The sequence below is a fragment of the Macrotis lagotis genome, chromosome 2 (assembly GCF_037893015.1).
Source record: "Macrotis lagotis isolate mMagLag1 chromosome 2, bilby.v1.9.chrom.fasta, whole genome shotgun sequence".
NCBI lineage: Eukaryota > Metazoa > Chordata > Mammalia > Peramelemorphia > Peramelidae > Macrotis > Macrotis lagotis.
The window spans coordinates 223111614-223130140 of record NC_133659.1 but is presented as its reverse complement, the minus strand read 5'-3'; the positions used below and the strand labels follow the sequence as shown (position 1 = coordinate 223130140).

General features: G+C 36.6%; 1 protein-coding gene across 8 annotated transcripts in view; it reads left to right on the top strand.

Annotated features, from left to right (window-relative positions):
- RPTOR (regulatory associated protein of MTOR complex 1) overlaps positions 1-18527 on the top strand; it is a 552432-nt gene that overhangs the window by 500177 nt on the left and 33728 nt on the right. For 5 of the 8 annotated variants that reach the window (XM_074224960.1, XM_074224956.1, XM_074224961.1 and 2 more), the window contains 2 exons: positions 2389-2493; positions 13978-14025. In XM_074224960.1, the coding sequence (XP_074081061.1) occupies positions 2389-2493; positions 13978-14025 (153 nt within the window). The remainder of the gene's footprint in view (positions 1-2388; positions 2494-13977; positions 14026-18527) is intronic. The other 3 variants (XM_074224957.1, XM_074224959.1, XM_074224963.1) reach the window with 1 other exon arrangement.

The window sequence follows — 18527 nt, the reverse complement described above, 5'->3', positions numbered from 1 at the left end:
GAGGAGATAGTGGTGGAAGTCATCTGCATGATCTGAAATGAGGATAGGAGAAAAGGAAACCAATGGCAAATGACTGAGTTTCTCAGTAAAATATGAGGCAAGGTTCTCAGCTGAGAGGGTTGGGGGAGGCACAAGTTAAGAGGTTTGAGAAGGGATAAAAAAGTTTGGAAAAGTCACTGGGATGAGGAGAATGAACTGGATAGAAGTATAAAATAATTGCCTTTTGTTATAATGACATCCCAGTTGATATTATGTAACATAAATTTATAATGAGCACAGCACAGTTTTGTGAATTTTCTCCACTTTCATTCAACAACACATGAAATGAGCAAAGACAATAGAGAGTGGATTAATACAATGTTGGGTCTTAGCAAGACATGATCAGTACTAGGATAAGAGTCAAGGGTCTTGAATATAGAGAATAATAAAGAGTTGAATTGACTGGCCAAGAGTTCAATATAGAGAAGAGACAATCAAATCATCAAAGTGTATTTTAGAGTATTTTAAAAATCAAGGATAGATTAGTGATTAGGGTGAGGAAAATGAAGACTGGATAATCTGAGTCTTCTTAGCTAATTAGGGTGAAAGTAAGGGGAGAAATTCAAATTAAAAGAGAAGTCACTGAGAAATCAAAACCAAAGTGAAAGAAAAAGGACATAAAGATCAGGTTAATATTGGAATGAGAATATTTCCTTTAGTTGAACAGGCATTTACTAAAGGTGCTTGCCAAATGAGCTAATTCTTTTCAAAGTATGAGGTAAGGTCATCAACTACAATGAGCTGATGCCTCAGACAGTTCAAGGTGTTGAAATCAAGGGTTTTTTTTTTAATATTTTATTTATTTTTCTACATGCAACAGTAGTTTTCAACAATCATTTTTTTGCAAGTTTCATGTTCTTCTCCCTCCTCTTCCCTTTTCTGTCTTCCTAATGGAATACAATCTAATATAGATTATACTTGTATAACCATGTTAAACATAGATCCATATTAAGATTGTTGTGAAAGAAGAATCAAATTGAAATGGGAAAAAAAAGCATTAGAGAAAAAATACATAAGACAACTTTTTTTTTAGGTTTTTTTTGCAAGGCAAATGGGGTTAAGTGGCTTGCCCAAGGCTACACAGCTAAGTAATTATTAAGTGTCTGAGACTGGATTTAAACCCAGGTAATCCCAACTCCAGGGCTGGTGCTTTATCCACTGCACCACCTAGCCGCCCCATAAGACAATTTTTAAAAATTGAAGATAGAAAGTCTACATTTAAACTCCATAGTTCCTTCTCTGTATATGGATGATATTTTCCATCACATCTTTTAGAATTCTTTGATTATTGTATTGTTGAAATAAATAAGTCTATCATAGTTGATCACTCAATATTGCTGTATAATGTTCTCCTGATTCTGCTCACTTCACTCAGCATCAGTTCATGCAAGTCTGAAATCACCAAGGTTTTTGTCAGGCCACTAATTAATTCTGAGTAATTCAAATATAAAACAAGGAAATGGAACCCCAGTGAACAGGCCAGAGGCTGAAAATAAATATATATATGGGGTTTTTTTTTCCCCTTTCAATGTTGTATTCAGCATAAAGCCAAAAAGGCTAGCTCTCAGATTGAGCCCATGGATGACCCTCTCCCTACTTCCACTGATGGACTTGTTTGAAAGTGAAATCATGAGAAATGTCTGTCTTCATTTAAAGGGAATCATAAAGGATTGCTTTCCTCTACTCAGTAGACTCTGAAAATTGACAATAGTGTTCTCAACTTAGTTTCTTAATTTTGGCAGTCCAGCTGGTTTCAGTTGTTTCCATCTTTGAAACTACAGTTTGTGTGTTGAGCATAATTAACCAATGTAGAAGGGGGGGGTGAAAAGGCATAAAGACTTTTTTCCTTAGAAATGATTGAGTTTTTTTCCTTAACATAATAAAAGTTAACAGAGAGAGGAGCAGAACAGGCAAAGGAAAGAGTGTACGATTCTGAGTCTTGCCTTTGTCATAATTCTTACAAGTTCAACAATTTTACACCTACTGCTCCAATACTAATAAAAAGGATATAAAAGTCCCAGGACCAGTCCCAGTCCCAGTCTCAGGAAGCTGAAATTAGTTCAAGCACCTGTTTTGAAATTAGTTAGATATGTTTGCCCATAAAAAGAAAAATAATGATGCAGTCTTATATCTTTGCAGGATGATTTTTTTTGGTGGGTTGCAGAGAGAAGAATAGAAAGAAAAAAGGAACAAATCAAGATGACTGGGTCCATTTCTTCATAAGTTAGTCTACCACATTCATTCTTTTGTAGTGACATAGGTCATTTGACTTCCTAACTCTTCCCCTAACCTCATGAATAGGGCCTGAGAGAGACAATACCTTAGATATCCTTCTCTTTTCTTCTTCAGATGATGGTGCCATCAGGGTCTGGAAGAATTTTGCAGATGTAGAAAAGAACCCTGAGATGGTGACTGCCTGGCAGGGGCTTTCAGACATGCTACCAACAACAAGAGGTAGGTCTGCATGAAGTTTTTTTAAGTGTCTGAAGTATATCACACAAGAATGCCTTTCTAGAACTGAATGAATTCCTCTTTCAGCAATATCTTGGTCAGTTGTGATTCACTTGGGTTTTTCTGGTAACACAAAACTAACCTATTTCTCTGTCAAAATCACTATAGAATCTAATAAATATAAGAGTGTTCTGGTGTAATTTCTGTCAGTAGTATCAAAATCTCAGCCCTTCAGCATCGATTTGCTTACTGTTTATTTTATTGATGTGTGGAAAATGTAGACATTGTCTTTGGTGTGGCTTAAAAGCTGAGATGGATGTTTCCTAGGAAGAAATATTACCTGATTAGAAGCAGGAAGAAGAATCCAAGCTTTTCCAAGTATTAGTCTATTCTTGCTTTGATCACCCATAGATTCCTAATATATATATCATGATCTCCAGTACCTCAAAAGAGCAGTGACTTCAATAATATAGCTATTCCTTCTACTGATGCAGATAACAATTTCTTTGTTTGTTATTAGATAGTTCTATGAGTTTTTTCTGGCCAGAAATATTCTCCAACTACTAGCTAATTCTCTAATATTGAGATCTCCAAACTGAACCAGACTGGACTTTAGCTAATAGTCTATTATTTGACCTATACCCAAAATTTTTCTAGCTTGGTATAAGACCTTTCCCGTGATAAGAACTTGTACTTCACTAGAATATACTTTAAGAACCCAAAGCCATCTCCATGTGAGTAGAGGAGTCATAAACAAGTCATTTTATATCTCTTTATTTCTATTTCTTATTTTTAGAATAAAAATAAAATTCCATCTTGGTGCTACCAAAATGCAAAATAATTATCCTGGGTGCATTCTTATTTGCTCCCTAAGCCCTGATCACTTGCTTGCCTTGAACTAATAGGGAATAATATTCCTTTTCTCTGAATTCAGTTAGTCTGATTACAGCTGACTACTTTCACCATTACTTTGGATCACCTGTTCATGTTTTGTATTTGCATGTTGCATGTCAACTCATTGCCTGTCTCCAGTTTGGACATGAATTTGTCATTTCTACTCTGCTTGCTATTCCCTACAGGTTTAAAGATATAGAGGAATAATATAATTCTAGTCCGTTTTTCACCTAAAACCAGTCTGGGCAACTTAGATAAGGAAACAGAATGTCATCAGTTCACTTTTAAGAGGCCTCACCAAAGTCTAGGTTACAGATCAATTTTAACTCTTGCTTAGGATATAGGTGGCATTTTCTTTGCTCGCTTTGTTCATGGACCCATGTGTGCCTTAGCAGCATTTCTTTTGAACTCAAGGCTTAGACTTTTATCTGTTAATATCTATTAATAGGGTTTCATCTACTAGATAAAGTAATTGGAGTTTGGGAGTTGTTATCTCTCTTTAAGATGATTCCCTAGACTAAAATTATTTTTTAAGCATTAAAAAAAATAGCCTTTTCTCTCATCTTCTCTATTCATTTATAATTCTGTAACTAGGCTTCATATATAGTCTTTTTTTTTTTTCAAGGCAAGTGGGGTTAAGTGGCTTGCCCAAGGCCACACCGCTAGGTAATTATTAAGTGTCTGAGACCAGATCTGAACCCAGGTACTCCTGACCCCAGGGCCAGTGCTTTATCCACTGTGCCACCTAGCCACCCCTTCATATATAGTCTTACCTTTAACATATTTTCTCTGATGCCTTTCTTCTTGCAAGAATTATTCTTGTATTTAATTAAAGGAATGCTTTTTATTTGTTCACATTGATCTTTTTTTTAATAGATTCTCTCTCCTCTTTATTTTTGTGAAATCTTGACATTAAAAGGTTCTTATTTGACTTGTTTTTATGCCTGATGGGAAGAGCCAGATAACAGGTGCCTTCTCTATCAAGGGGAAGCTCTTCCAAAGTGAACCTTCTTGCAAATCAGAAAAGTACACTTTGTTCTTGTATGTGATTCCTTTAGAGCCACTCCAACCAATATTCTTTGCAAAGAGATTTTAAGATTATATTGAGAGAGAAAAACACTCTAATCTCGTGAATTCATTTTGCCTTGGGGCTTGCTGCTTTGGTTGAATATGAATATTTAGCTTAGAGAGGATGAGTCTTTGATCAGTCCAGCACTGTGCACCACACATTGCCCTTGTCACTCTCACATCCTGTATGTCTCTTCTCCTTACACTCACATAGTCTTATAGATGCAAATGTTTGCTACAAGGGTGCATCCAGGAAATTTTGTTGCCTTTAGTTAAACAGAAGATAGTTGGTGACAGTGGAACAGAAAAGGAGAGGGCAGTTTTCAGAGATCTGGTTTGCTCATCTGGGCCAGAACACTCGCAAATACCAAGACTGTTTTGATGAAAATGATGGGGAAATACAGCTGCTAAATGAATATCGAGAACTCCACAGGGTTAACCAGCAGGATAGACATTTCTAAGAAGGCAGCATTCCATTAAAAGTAAATTCCAATCAAAGCTTAGAGAGATGCAGGACTCTTGGATCAGTAAGAAGGCAGATAAAATTCAATTTTATGCAGACAGAAACAAACCAAGATGCTTTTATGATGCGCTAAAAGCTATTTATGGACCAAAGACATATGTTGCATCTCAACTACTCAGTGTTGATGGATCCACATTAGAGACTTGATTCTAGAGAGATGGGGAGCACTTCCATAGTGTTCAAAACAGATCATCATCAATCGATGAAGAAAACATTGACCGATTACCTCAAGTTGAAGTCAATCAGTCCCTACCTGAAATTCTGGCTGAAGAAGAGGATTTGTATACCATTAGGCTCCTTTAAAGTAGCAAAGCACCTGGTGTTGATTCTATTCCAGCTGAGATCTCCTGGGTGGGGGGTCCACTGCTCATCCAAAAACTGGCTTGATGTTTTCCAGATTATATGGCATGACACTGTTGGTGGAGCTGTGAACTCATCCAACCCTTCTGGAGAGCTATTTGGAACTATGCCCAAAGGGCAACAAAAATGTGCATACCCTTTGACCCAACAACACCACCACTGGGTCTATACCCTGAAGAGATGAGGGTAAAAACATTACTTGTACAAAAATATTTATAGCAGCCTTGTTTGTGGTGGCAAAGAATTGAAAATCCAGTAAATGTCCTTCAATTGGGGAATGGCTTAGCAAACTGTGGTATATGTATGTCATGGAACACTATTATTCTATTAGAAACCAGGAGGGAAGGGATTTCAGGGAAACCTGGAGGGATTTGCATGAACTGATGCTGAGTGAGATGAACAGAACCAGAAAAACACTATACACCCTAACAGCAACATGGGAGTGATGTTCAACCTTGAAGGACTTGCTCATTCCATCAGTGCAACAATCGGGAACAATTTTGGGCTGTCTGCAAAGGAGAGTACCATCTGTATCCAGATAAGGAGCTGTAGAGTTTGAACAAAGTGCAAGGACTATTCCCTTTAATTTAGAAAAAAAACAGATATCTTATTGTCTGATCTTGTTACCTCTTAGACTTCTCTTCTCTTTAAGGATATGATTTCTCTCTCATCACACCCAATTTGGATCAAGGTATAACATGGAAACAAAGTAAAGACTGACAGAGTGCTTTCTGTGGTGGTGGGGGAAGCAAGATTGGGGAAAATCAAATAATATCTTTAATAAAAATAAATTTTTAAAAAAAGATTATATGGCATGCAGAAGTTATCCCTCAAGAATTCAAGGGTGCCTCTGTTGTCCATCTCTATAAAAGTAAAGGGAATAGATTGTCCTGTGACAATTTGTAAATGTGACCAAGGCCTTTGATACCATCAGTTGCGAGGGTTTATGGAAAATTATGTCAAAATTTGGTTGCCTAGAGAAGTTCATCAGTACAGTGCATCAGTTCCATGATGGCATGCATGCCCGGGTTCTGGATAGAGGGCGATGCTCTCAAGTTTTCCCAATTACCAATGGAGTAAAACAAGGATGTGTCCTTGCTCCCATACTTTTTAACATGATGTCTTCAGGCAAGTTATCAAATGCCTTCAATGAGGATGAACATGATCTCAAGGTCAGTTTACTGCACTGATGGCAAATTTTTGTAAGTTGAAAAGGCTACAAGCAAAGACCAAAGTGGAAGGTATGTTGGTGCATGATCTTCTGTTTGCATATGATTCTGCATTCAATGAAGCTGAGAGGCAACAAAGCATGGATAGATTCTCTGCTGCTTATGCTAATTTTGGTCTAACAATTAACACCAAGAAAATGCAGGTGCTCCATCAGCCAGCACCACACCATCCATATGTGAAACCATCGATTACAATAAATGGAGAAGTTTTGAGTACTATGGACAAGTTCATTTACCTTGACAGTGTCCTTTCCAAGGCAGTAAACATTGACAATAAAGTTGACACTTGCATTGCCGGAGCTACCTCAGTATTTGGGAGGGAGGCTCCAAAAGAAAAATATGGGAGAGAAGAGGCATTAGACTGACTACCAAACTGAAAGTCTACAGAGCTGTTATATTGACCTCATTGTTATATGTCTGTGAAACCTGGACAGTCTACCAGCACCATATCAGGAAATTGAATCACTTCCTTTTAAATTGTCTTGGGAATATTCTGAAGATCACAGGGCAGGAGAAGATTCCAGACATCAAGGTCCTTTCTCAAGCTAAACTGCCTAGCATTCCAACATTACTACAGAGAGAGCAACTACAATGGGTTGGACCCATTTTTAGAATGCCAAATGCTTGCCAAAAAAAAGAGAAAGCAGAATTGAAGCAGCTCAAAAGAACTTGTGACATACTTGAGTTTAGAGTACCCACCCCAGGTGTTCACATGGACTATTTGTGCCTAACCTGTGCTAGAGTACTTTGAACTCTTATTGGTTTGATCAGCCACAGTTGGATACACTGTAATTTGTCTAAAACTTAGTGATGTCCTTTTGGTCTTCTTCAATAACAAAGAACAAGAACCAACTAGTCCTTTGTATCAAAGATGGCCACACCAACTAACCAAATGATTGGAGATGTGAGTTGCACAATTATTTTTATTATATTATAATGTTCAAAGCTTTCTTCTCACTTGCCTTTACCAGATTCCTTCCATCCCAAGGCCTGATTTTTAAGAAACAGGACTACTGGAGATAGTGTAGCTACTGCAGGAGTCTCTTGGTCTTAAATGGTTCCCATTCCTCCCATATCAGTGAGACAGGCATGGCACATTAGCAATGCTAGGCAAGCACTAACCACTGCTATGTGATGATAATATACAACCTATATTTTGATTGAAGGGGTGGGGGGAAGGTGACTAAACTACCTGGGATGATTGACTCTAGTGAGGAGGTTTTTTTGGGGGAGTTTTTTTTTTTTGGTCTAATAAGGATATTTTAATGACAGAGACTTAGACTTTTATAGGTAGCAGTGAAGGAAATAATTAATAAGGAAATGCTAAAGATTAGTAAGAGAATCCATTTAAGTGAGAGCAAACTGCTAGACAATTGGTATTGTGTAAGATCATGTAAAGGAATTGACAAGAAAAAAGTCTAATTCAGTAACTGGAATGAGAGGGAATTTGAGAGAATGATATTAAGGATTTGCCGTGTCATGAGAACAGCAAGAGAGTTTGTAGCCTATGACCTTACCTTGATTTTATTGGGAAATAATGAGATCAGGACTTCAGCTGAGAGGATATATAATGGGGATGAAAGGTTTTGAAGAAGGAAGAAAAACATTTGAATCATTTGAGAATAGAGGAGTAAATGAATTACAATACTACAATGAAGGCCCAATTGAGATTATATAACCTAAATGGACCCATAGTCCTGAACCAGGACCTGTCTATTTTCTAGAAGAGTTGACATAGTTAGACTCACAGTTAAGGAAAATCATTTTGACAGCTGTATGAGGAATGGATTGGAGTGGAGAGAAACCTGAAGTTAAGTGACCAATTATGAGGCCATTGAAATAGTGCAGGCTGAACAAGATGGTGACTTGGTTAGGAAAGAGAAGGGTTCAGAGTTGAGAAATGTTTGGAAGTTAGGATGGCAGGAATTGGTTCCTAATAAGTTGAGAGAGAATGAGGATAAAAACTTGAGAAACAGATTGATGGTGATAACCTTTATAGAACTAGGGAAGCTTGGTAGAGGAGCAGGTTTTAGGGAAAAGGTAATAACATGGATTAGACATGTTGAGTTTTGAGAGATAATCTTAAAAAGCAATTGACTTTTTCCTTAAGTTTGATATTTTCTCTAGTTTGATTTTTATTTTGTTGAAGGAGTTTACCTAAACCATTAACATTGAGTAACAATAGTTGCCATTAATATCTTAATTCTTGGAGAGTTCAAGAATTCTATATTTCTTTCCACTCATCTCCCTTTCATTCAAACAGCTCTACTCTCCTTTATCTTTCTGAGAACATGCTCTGTTATGTAAACAAACAAGTAGAACTGGATGTGGCAAAGTCTTTGGTGAGATGAGTAAGATCATCTAGGAATGTCAGAAAATGAGATAATGTGCAAGGGTAGCAGTGCAGAAGAGCCATTTCTGTTCTTGGGCACCTTTTTCACACTCCCCTTTTGTTGTCAGTGGAGAGTATGAAAAGTAATTCACTTTAATGGAGCACATCAGAATGGGATTTTCTAAGGAAAGTTCAGAGAAGTAGTTTTTCTGAAACCCTTTGAAAAAAACCTTCTCTAGAAAATTATGCATTTTCATTTTAGAAGGAACAGTAGGAAGAAGCATCATCTAGACTTCAGGAGATGTGGGACTTCTCCATGTCTGCTACTGACTAGCTGCACATCCTCACTTTGTATATCTGGCTCTGGTTTCTTTTGCAAAATAATGAGGGAACTGGATTAAATTTCTGAGATTCCTTGAAATTATATAAAAATCTATGACTATAAATGATGATAATACAAAATTAAATCCTAGATTTGAATCTGAAAAAGACTCTTCTTTTTGCAGATGTAGATAAGAAAAAAACAGAAACCCAGAGATATTAAATGATCTAAGCCATAATCACATAAACTATAATTCAAACCCAGAACCTCTGACCCCCAAATTCAACATTCTTCCTAACTATACCCTGTCACAGTACCATGTTGCCTTTGTGCTATAGGATTCCTTCCAATTAATGAAACATATAGAATTCAAAGTCTTATTTTAGTTATGTTCCCCTTTTCTTAGTTTTCAGAGTACAATAGAATTAGCATTTTTTTATTCTCAGTTTCTGCTCCATTTGCCATACATTTCTTTCCCTCCTACATCTAAATCCTTCTTTTACCCATCCATGAGGTTCCAGGTTTTCACTCTGATTTGATCATTACATGATCAGCAGGTTGTAATCATATGAAGAAAGATTAAGTGGCAGAATTTAAAAAGATTTTACAGAGATTATATACTATTTCCTGGGATGATTGACTTTAGTGAGGAGGTTTGGGTTTGTTTTTTTTTTTTTTTTGGTCTAATAAGGATATTTTATGACAGAGACTTAGACTTTTGTTTGTAAATTTATAGGTAGCAGTGAAAGAAACAATAAGGAAATGCTAAAGATTAGTAAGAGAATCCATTTAAGTGAGAGCAAACTGCTAGACAATTGGTATTGTATAAGATCATGTAAAGGATTTGACAAGAAAAAAGGATCTCACCATTACCAGCAAATATTCCCCTCTATAATCAAAAAGTGATACTTCTCTATCAGACCATAACCTCCCAGCATTCTGTCCCTTATGTTTCACCTCTTGTAGATTTCTTCACCTTCCTTGGGACTTCCAATCCCTCCACCCCTCAGTACATTACCCCTTCTCTATCTTCATTTTCTCTTCTCTCCAATTTTACTCTGTACTGTGTTCTTTGCTCAAATCCTTGCCCTCTTACCCATTACCACTCATCACCTTGCCAAACTTTTGTCTTGGATTACTCCCATCTTTCTCCTTCCCTTTTACTCACACAACCAGGGTGACTGGCAACATTAGAAATTTGTTATCCAATTTCAACTAGGCCTCCAAGGCAGTGAGGCAGTTCCTCAAAACCAGTTTCCTAGCTCATTCCTCATCAGAGCTTTTCCAGGTGTTTTCTTCTTTCCTTCAGCAAAGGACCTCACCTCTTAACTTCACTGAAAATAGAGGTTATTTAAAGCAAACTCCTTCTTTCTCCTTTCTCTCCATCTCAAAATTCCCTAGACTTCATTTCCTTCTATCTTTGTATCCCCTAGGTCCTGACAAAAAAAATGGTCCTTATTTTTGCCAAGAGCTATCTGTGTCCTTGAACTCATCTCCTGCCATCTTCTCCAACTAATCATCCTCTCTGACTAATCTTCAGTCTCTCACAACTCTAGCCCATCCTTTAAAAAAACAAAACTCTCACATCATTTCTTCCCCTTAAGACATGCACTTTGTCTCTCAGGTTTGTAACCTTGTTGTTACCCTCAACTCCTCACTTTCCCTCATCCCACATATCCAGTCATGTGCCAAATTGCAGATTCTACATCTATATCATCTCTCACATTTGATCTCTTTTCTCTATTCTATTATTTTACAAACTACTAGTTCAGATCCTCATCACCTCTCATTTATATTATTACCTCAGTCTCCTAATTGCTCTCCTTTCCTAAAATTTCTCCCTATTCTAGTACATACTCCAAATAACTGCCTGCCAAGGTGATTTTCCTTGAGTTAAGTATCTGATTGTGATTCAGTAGTCTAAAGGTTCTCTAGCATTCTGATCACAGTCTGAATTGCTGGCTAGGTAGTCTGTCTTACAAGATAATTTGATGTATTGATGCTCTTCACCACTTTTCCAATCTCATTTCGTGTTACTCCTCTTCCTAAACCCTGATATCTGAGTAGATTACAGAAATCTTTCACTTTAATTTATAAGGAAGCTAAAGAGATGAACTGAGCCAGGAATGAACATTCATGAGGCTGAAAACATAGATCCAGCACATTTGTAAAGCAAGTTTTCAAGCTAAACAAAGGGACTAGAACATCAATGCCTCCAATATCTCCATGCCTCTACACTGCTCGCTCTTGTCTTCCAGATATAAGCCAAACACCACCTTCTTCATTCAGTCTTGCCACACTTGGTAGCTAACTGTTTTGCATTTATTTTCTTCATATTTAATTTGAATAACCTTTTTATTTTGTACTTGCTTTCATCAACATTATAATGTAAGTCCCTTGTGAATGGAGAGTTTTATTTATTATATTTGTATCCTCAGTGCCTAGCAACAGTGTCCATGCTGGACCCATAGTAGGTACTTAACAGATACTTGTAGATTAATAAGGAGAACCCAAGAGCCTTCCTTCATCAAGATGGCAGACTGAGCCCACTCTTCCACACCCACACAGCACCCTAAGATAACACTTCTGTTTTTTGCATAAAAGAAAATACAAAGAAAAGAGACAGGAAAAAAGCCATCATAGGAAAACAAATAGCAAATAGAAAGAATTGAGTAATGTTTTCTTTCTTCTGAGTCTGATTCTTCTCTCATTTTCTCTCAATTTTGATCTTTGTTTATCATGGCTACAAACATAAAGCCTATATCAAACTGCTTTCTGTAGAAGATAGGGGCTAAGGGAGGGAGGGAGAAAAATTGTAAAACTCAAAGCCTTGCAAAAAAAATTATTGGTTAAAAACTACCATTGTATGTAGTTGGAAATATAAATAAAATATTTATTACTAGTGGAAAAAAAAAGGATTGAGTAGGTAAAAATTGTCACCAACGTAATGAATAAAAGAAAGTCAAAAGAAATCTCCTGAAAGAACAAAACTATAAGAGTCTACCTTCAGAAGAGAAAATGGACAAGCCCCAGGAACCTTCAGATTTAGACATAATAAGAAATATAAAGCCAAAACCACTGACATTCCTGAAGGAAGAATTCACAAATATTAGAACCGACTCTACCTACTGGTGGTGGAAAAATCTTAGTGAAGCAATAAAGTGTCTGATGAGTAGTAAAAAAAAGAGATAGTAAAGAGATAGTAAAAAAAAAGTTAAATAAAACTAGAACTCAAACAATAAAACAAAACTAGAATGGTAAAACTGGAAGACTACAGACCTCTACAAATTAAAATAACAGAACTAGAGAAATTAGCTTAGTAAGAAATAGTGGTTTCTGAGAAAATATTTAAAAAGTCTTTGTCTCCATATTCCAGGAAATAATATGAAAAAATTTTCCAGAAGTATTAGAAAGGCCACAGGGTGGAAATCTGAAGAATCCTCAGATAAATGCTTCCAAGGCAGACAATTAACATACAGTGACTAGCTGAAAAAAGGAGTAAATAGGATTTCCTATACTATTTTTCATTCCTTATTCTCACTTCTTCATCATTATATTTGGAGTAAAGCTGTTTGCCCTGGGTAGTCTTCAGTAGTCTAAAGGTTATCTAGCATTCTGATCACAGTCTGAATTGCTGGCTAGGTAGTCTTTTTAGAAAATAATTTGATGTATTTATCTATGAGATTAAAGTGGCACTCTCTTCCAGTGGTCCTCTGATTCTTTGATGTCAGGGGAAAGATATACACTTTCTACAGCACCACAGAAGCAGTTCTACCACCTATACTCATTGGGGACATAGTCTTTTGCATGCTTTCCCACATACTCTCGAATTACTTAGAGGAATCAAGAAATGACCAGAGAATCAGAGCAGGTTTTTGTTTAAGATCATCCCTCCTAAATGCCCAGATTGTGCAGTGGAAATAGTTGTTGAGAGTATCTGAAGAGTCATTTTGGGAACTGGTACCCTGACTTGAATTCTCTTGGGTCACTAACAGTTATCGTTTCAACTCTTAAATGAGAAACATCCCATTTCACGGAAATTGGCCCTTGTAGAGCTATTTATTTTGGCAAAAGGAGCAGCTTCATTTTCTCACTAATTCAAGGTTTATAAATCTCAACAGAGTCCTGCATTTAGAGTCAGGTTCTACCACTCTGATATTTCTCCTGCTTTCTAGAAGTTTGCTGGGGTTTTTTGATGGTTTGAACTTAATCCCCTTCACTATTAATTCCTCACCATAGACTTATTTCCCAAAATCAACATCTGTAAATTTCATTATACTTGGACATGCTCATTACTTATCTTGACTTCTTCCAAAGAAACTACTTAGTCCTTCAATTCCTCATTGACCTTTGGTCCACCCTCAAATGTGGCTAAGTTGATGTTGCATTTTCAGAAGTTACTTAAATCAGTCCTTTTGTTGCAATTAGATAATACACATTTCACAGGAAACTTTAACACATGGAGTTTACATTTAAAAAATACTTAATAATCAAATCAATATTATTAGCCATAGAGTGTTCATTGTTTTCATGTTTGACAAGTAAAATGATTTCATAGGCAAGTTTTCACAACTAAATCACTCCTTTCCCTTTGAGTTGAAGCATGTTGTGAATTTGAACATTCTTTTCTGCACTCATTTCACTTTCCTTACTCTTTTGAGTTTCCCTTCTAATCTTGCTTTGTTTTGTTTTAATTTATTTTGCTTTGCCTGACCAACTTACCCTTAGCACCAATCCCGTAATCCCTATTTTCTCACAGGTCTGGCCCGAAGGGTTTCAATCTATCTTGACCGAAGTAAACAGGGAGGTGAGTGCTTTCTTTCCACTTAACTACAACCATCCAGGGTTCTGGGGGAGACTGGGAGTCTGTCCTTTCCTTCATTTTGTTAATTTTTTAAAGTTAATTTTTTTGTTATTGTTCATTTTTACTTCTTCTAGGTTCTTTTGCTTCAGGGAGACAAAGTTAAGGGTTTTAGATTTGCTTCTTTTACTTTATTCTTTATTACATGTGTATAATCTGGACAGGCTTCTTGAATACCAGAATAAAGTTGATCAGTAAAGATAGGACATGTCTGAGTGGAGAAATTGGGTAAATATAAGGAAGTGGAAAATAAAACCCAACCCACCTTCTTAAAATGTTTGAATATTTCATCTAGTGCTTTCTGTGGGCTCTTTCAAAAAGCATGCTGGTGGCCTTAAAATTTCTATCCTTATCCTCACTACTCTTATGTTTGTGACCCACATTTTTCCTGTTTATTCTCCAAGCACTTTAAATTTACTCTGTATAAGGGGGACTAGTTATTTTCATCCCACCACATTACTTTTCCTCTTAACATTTGAGTTGTCAGATAAAAAAATAATCCATATCCAAATCTAATAATCTTTACTTGTTCCATTACAACTATATTCTTTTTTGTTTTGTTTTGTTTTTTTACAACTATATTCTTGCAAAAAGATTAACAGATAAATGAAATGTTCTCATTGAATTTAGATGTTGCTTACTAGAAAGAACATAGCTATTGGAACAAATGTGAAAGCCTCTCTATTTTAGAGAGGGCTTTATAGCAATGGGATATTTCTTCCAGACCCAAGTACCAAACCATTTGAAATAACTGTTTTCATCAGAAAACTCCACATATAAATACAGAATTTGTAAGCAAATAATATTCTAGGTTGCCAGAACATCTAAATGACTATAACTACTTAGAGTTCTAAAATATGTTTGGCTAACTTTACATATTTAACTTTCAAGATACTAAACTCTTACTTGAAACTTAGGACTTCTTTTATCACTTAGACCAAAAGTTTTAGAAGATTGAAGGTCACTAAAAAGAGAATGACTACATCCTTTCTCCTCTGATTTTCAAAGCTCAAAGTTCAATTTGTGATCATCCCTCAAGTAAACTGGTCAAAGCCTAGTTTTTAGTTATTCACTGCTTTCTTCAAACTAATGGCATAAATGACATTCCCAGCTGGATGACTCCTAAAGAAAGATTATCAAGGAAACTCTATGGACTATGAAAATCAGTCTTGAAAACCAGGAGCCACTACAGATAGTACTGAATCACTCTTTGTAAAGTACTTATGCCTGGAAAAGCAGAATATAGAAAATAAAGCAAGGCTAACAAATATAGAATTATTTTGCTTAAAAAGGAAAAATTTAAATCTTTAAGCTACAGGAAAAGTTCTGTGAAAATATATTGACCACTGATTTTCCATGTGCAGAGACAAAAATCCTAAGAAAAAAATCCAAAAATCCAATTTGGAAAGGTTTAAATTAGACAAAAGGAAAAAAGTTTTTTAATCAAAAAGGGTAGTTAAGCATTGAAATAAGCTCTTCAGGGAAATTATGAACTCATCTTCCCTGGAAAATCTTTAAGATGTTTATTTGCCTCCTTAATGAAGGAAGTACCATTTCATTTTTGTCTTTCTTTCCCTTGTGCCTAGCAAAGTACCTTACTCAGAGTATGCATTTAATAAAGCATTGCTGAAGGAATAGATTTATATTTCTTGGTTCGGGTACTGAACCATACATGCCTCTGTGAAATCTAGAGACATGATTAAATGACCTTTTCAGTTCAATAATTGATTGAATTCTGGGTAATAGAAAGCCAGAGGGGGCAGGCATGGAATTCTGGTGACTTCTATAGGTCAAAATGGTTTACCTTAACAAAATTCAGAGGAAGCTCACAATGTTAATCTGTACTAACCCATTAATACCCAGTTCTAAATCAAACACTGGTTTGTCAGGAGCACCCAGTATTTCTTAAAAAGCTGAAATCTGAAAGCATAGCACATATCCTCCTTTGACTATACCTCCAAGCTCTGACCCATGACCTAAAGAAAGTAAAGGCTTCTTTCTCTACTCATGATATTGTGGCAGTGTACATCTAAAAAATTGCCTAAGCTTTTGTGTGAATGAACATTGACATCAATCTTGGGTCTTTGATTAATTATTCATATTTGTTAATTGAGGACTAAAATGCAGATATCATGATTACCATAGAAGAGCTGACTATGTTAGAATATAGAATACAAAAGGAAGTTATAAGTCAGAATCCTTTAATTTGAAACCTTTGCACTCCCTCTGCTCATCAGGGAGCTGATGGGAACTTTCTAGTGGACCATTATCCCCCTCCCTTTTTGTTCTTTTAGAAATTCACCAGGTGGTGCAGTGGATAGAGCACCTGCCCTGGAGTCAGGAGGACCTGAGTTCAAACCAGCCCCCAGGGGCTGATTGTATACTTCTCTTATCCCAGTTATGAGTTATACTACATTCTGTCCCCTTTTTTCCTTGTTTCTTTCTGGGAAGGTAGGAAGGATAGGAGCATTTGTTGTTCACTGTTTGCCAAGTCTAGAATATTCCTTTTCTTCTTCCTTTTTCTTTTCCCTCTTAAGACCATCAAAATGGAGCAAGACCATCCCTAGTTACTCTCTTTGTCTTGTGCATATGACTCCCTCTGTAACCTCTGAAGGCTTTAGGGATCAGAAAGACCCCATTAGAACGTAAATGTTTCATCATTGTTTTAGCCAATTTCATGAATGTTTTCATCTCTTAAGGCTTCTCTTGACTCCTAGGTTTGCATCTCAAAGTTTCTACTGGGTTCTGGTCTCTTCAGCACTACTTTAAAATTTTCTGTTTTGGGGGTAGCTAGGTGGTGCAGTGGATAGAGCACCAGCCCTGGAGTCAAGAGTACCCGAGTTCAAATCCAGCCTCAGACACTTAATAATTACCTAGCAGTGTGGCCTTGGGCAAGCCACTTAACCTGTTTTCTGTTTCTTTAAAGATCCATTTTTTTTCTGTCTTTGAAATTGTACTCACTTTTATAGGGTAATTTATTCCTAGTGAGGGGCATTTATTTTATAGTCCAAGATATCCTCTCCTAAATGGTAGTAGCTGCCAAATCTTGTGTGATACTGACTATGGTTCTTTGTCATTTAAACTCTTACATTGTGTAGCATGTACTATCTTTTCTTTGGCTTGGAAGCTCTAAATCTTGACAGATGTTCCTGCAAGTTTTTCATTTCTTTCAGGAGATGATTAGTGAATACTTTCTGTTTTTGCTTTGCCCTCTAATAATAGTTTCTAAAAAGTTGATTTCTTGAAAAAGGGTATCTAGGCTTTTTGTTGTCATTGTTCTTAGAAATTTTCAGGTACTCTAATGAAATGATTCTCAAATTCTCCTTTTGAAGTAAGGTTTACCAACTTCTATTCTAAGCTATTTTTTCTCCTTTTAATTACAAAGCTATTATTTTGTCTCTATTTTTTTATTTCTTTATTTTGTTCATGTATTCTTATATTCCTTTTGTCCAAGGCTTTTTTTTCCCTTTGTATCTTGCTCATAATAATTGTGTAGTTAATTCTGTTCTTCTGGAGTCATATTTCTTCTTAATGCTCTGTGTCTTCTGCTTGCTCATATCCCAAGTCTCAGTTGCCAATTTGGGTCTTTGTGCCAGGGCCAGGCTCTATTCTTCTCATACTCTTGGACAGGATGGTCAGCCCTGCTTGTTTCTCTTTGCAGTGACCTGGGCTCCTACTATAGATTTCCATTCTCCTTTTGTAAACTCCTAGGCTTACAATATTACTAGACTTCTGGGACTCTGGATCAAACAGTTGGAAAGTAGTATAGTATGCAAGGCCCTTTGGAATGTTATTGGACAGAGTACTTGTACCCCTGAGCATTCTGATCTTGATATTAATGGTTCCTGACTACATGTCTAAGGTGAGAATGACCAAATCATTATAGGTTCCTCAACCCACTTGAGTTTCCCTATCCATATGTGCTCCAGGTTTTTTACTTTCCTACTTCCCAAGCCCAACACAGAACTTTACAGACTTGAGGTGCTCCTGAAGCATCTGTGGTCTCTACACAGTGCCTGGCAAGCAGTAAGTGGTCCTAGTTTGTTTACACTGGCTTTTCTGATAGGATCCCAGGCCTCTTGAAGGCAGGCTGACAATCTTTTACAGTGCAGTCTTAGACTGAATGGAAGCACTTACTTTCATTTTCCTTTAGGTTGGGGGATTTTGTTTTATTTGCTTGTTTGTTTTTTGAGACTGAGTCCTTCAATCTTTCCCAAACTAGAAGTCAGATGGCCTAGCTTTTCTGCTTCTCTTGCTTTGATTTTCTGTAGCCCCATGGCTATTCTTTCCTGAAGGTTCAACACCAGATGCCAGACTTAGCATGCATACCAGAACAGCTTTATTTGTAAAGTTCCTAGTGTTGGGCCCAGTATGTAATAAGCACTATGTAAATGTTGCTGTTTTAATTCCCGAATCTAAGTAATCTACCCCACACTCCTTCTACCCCC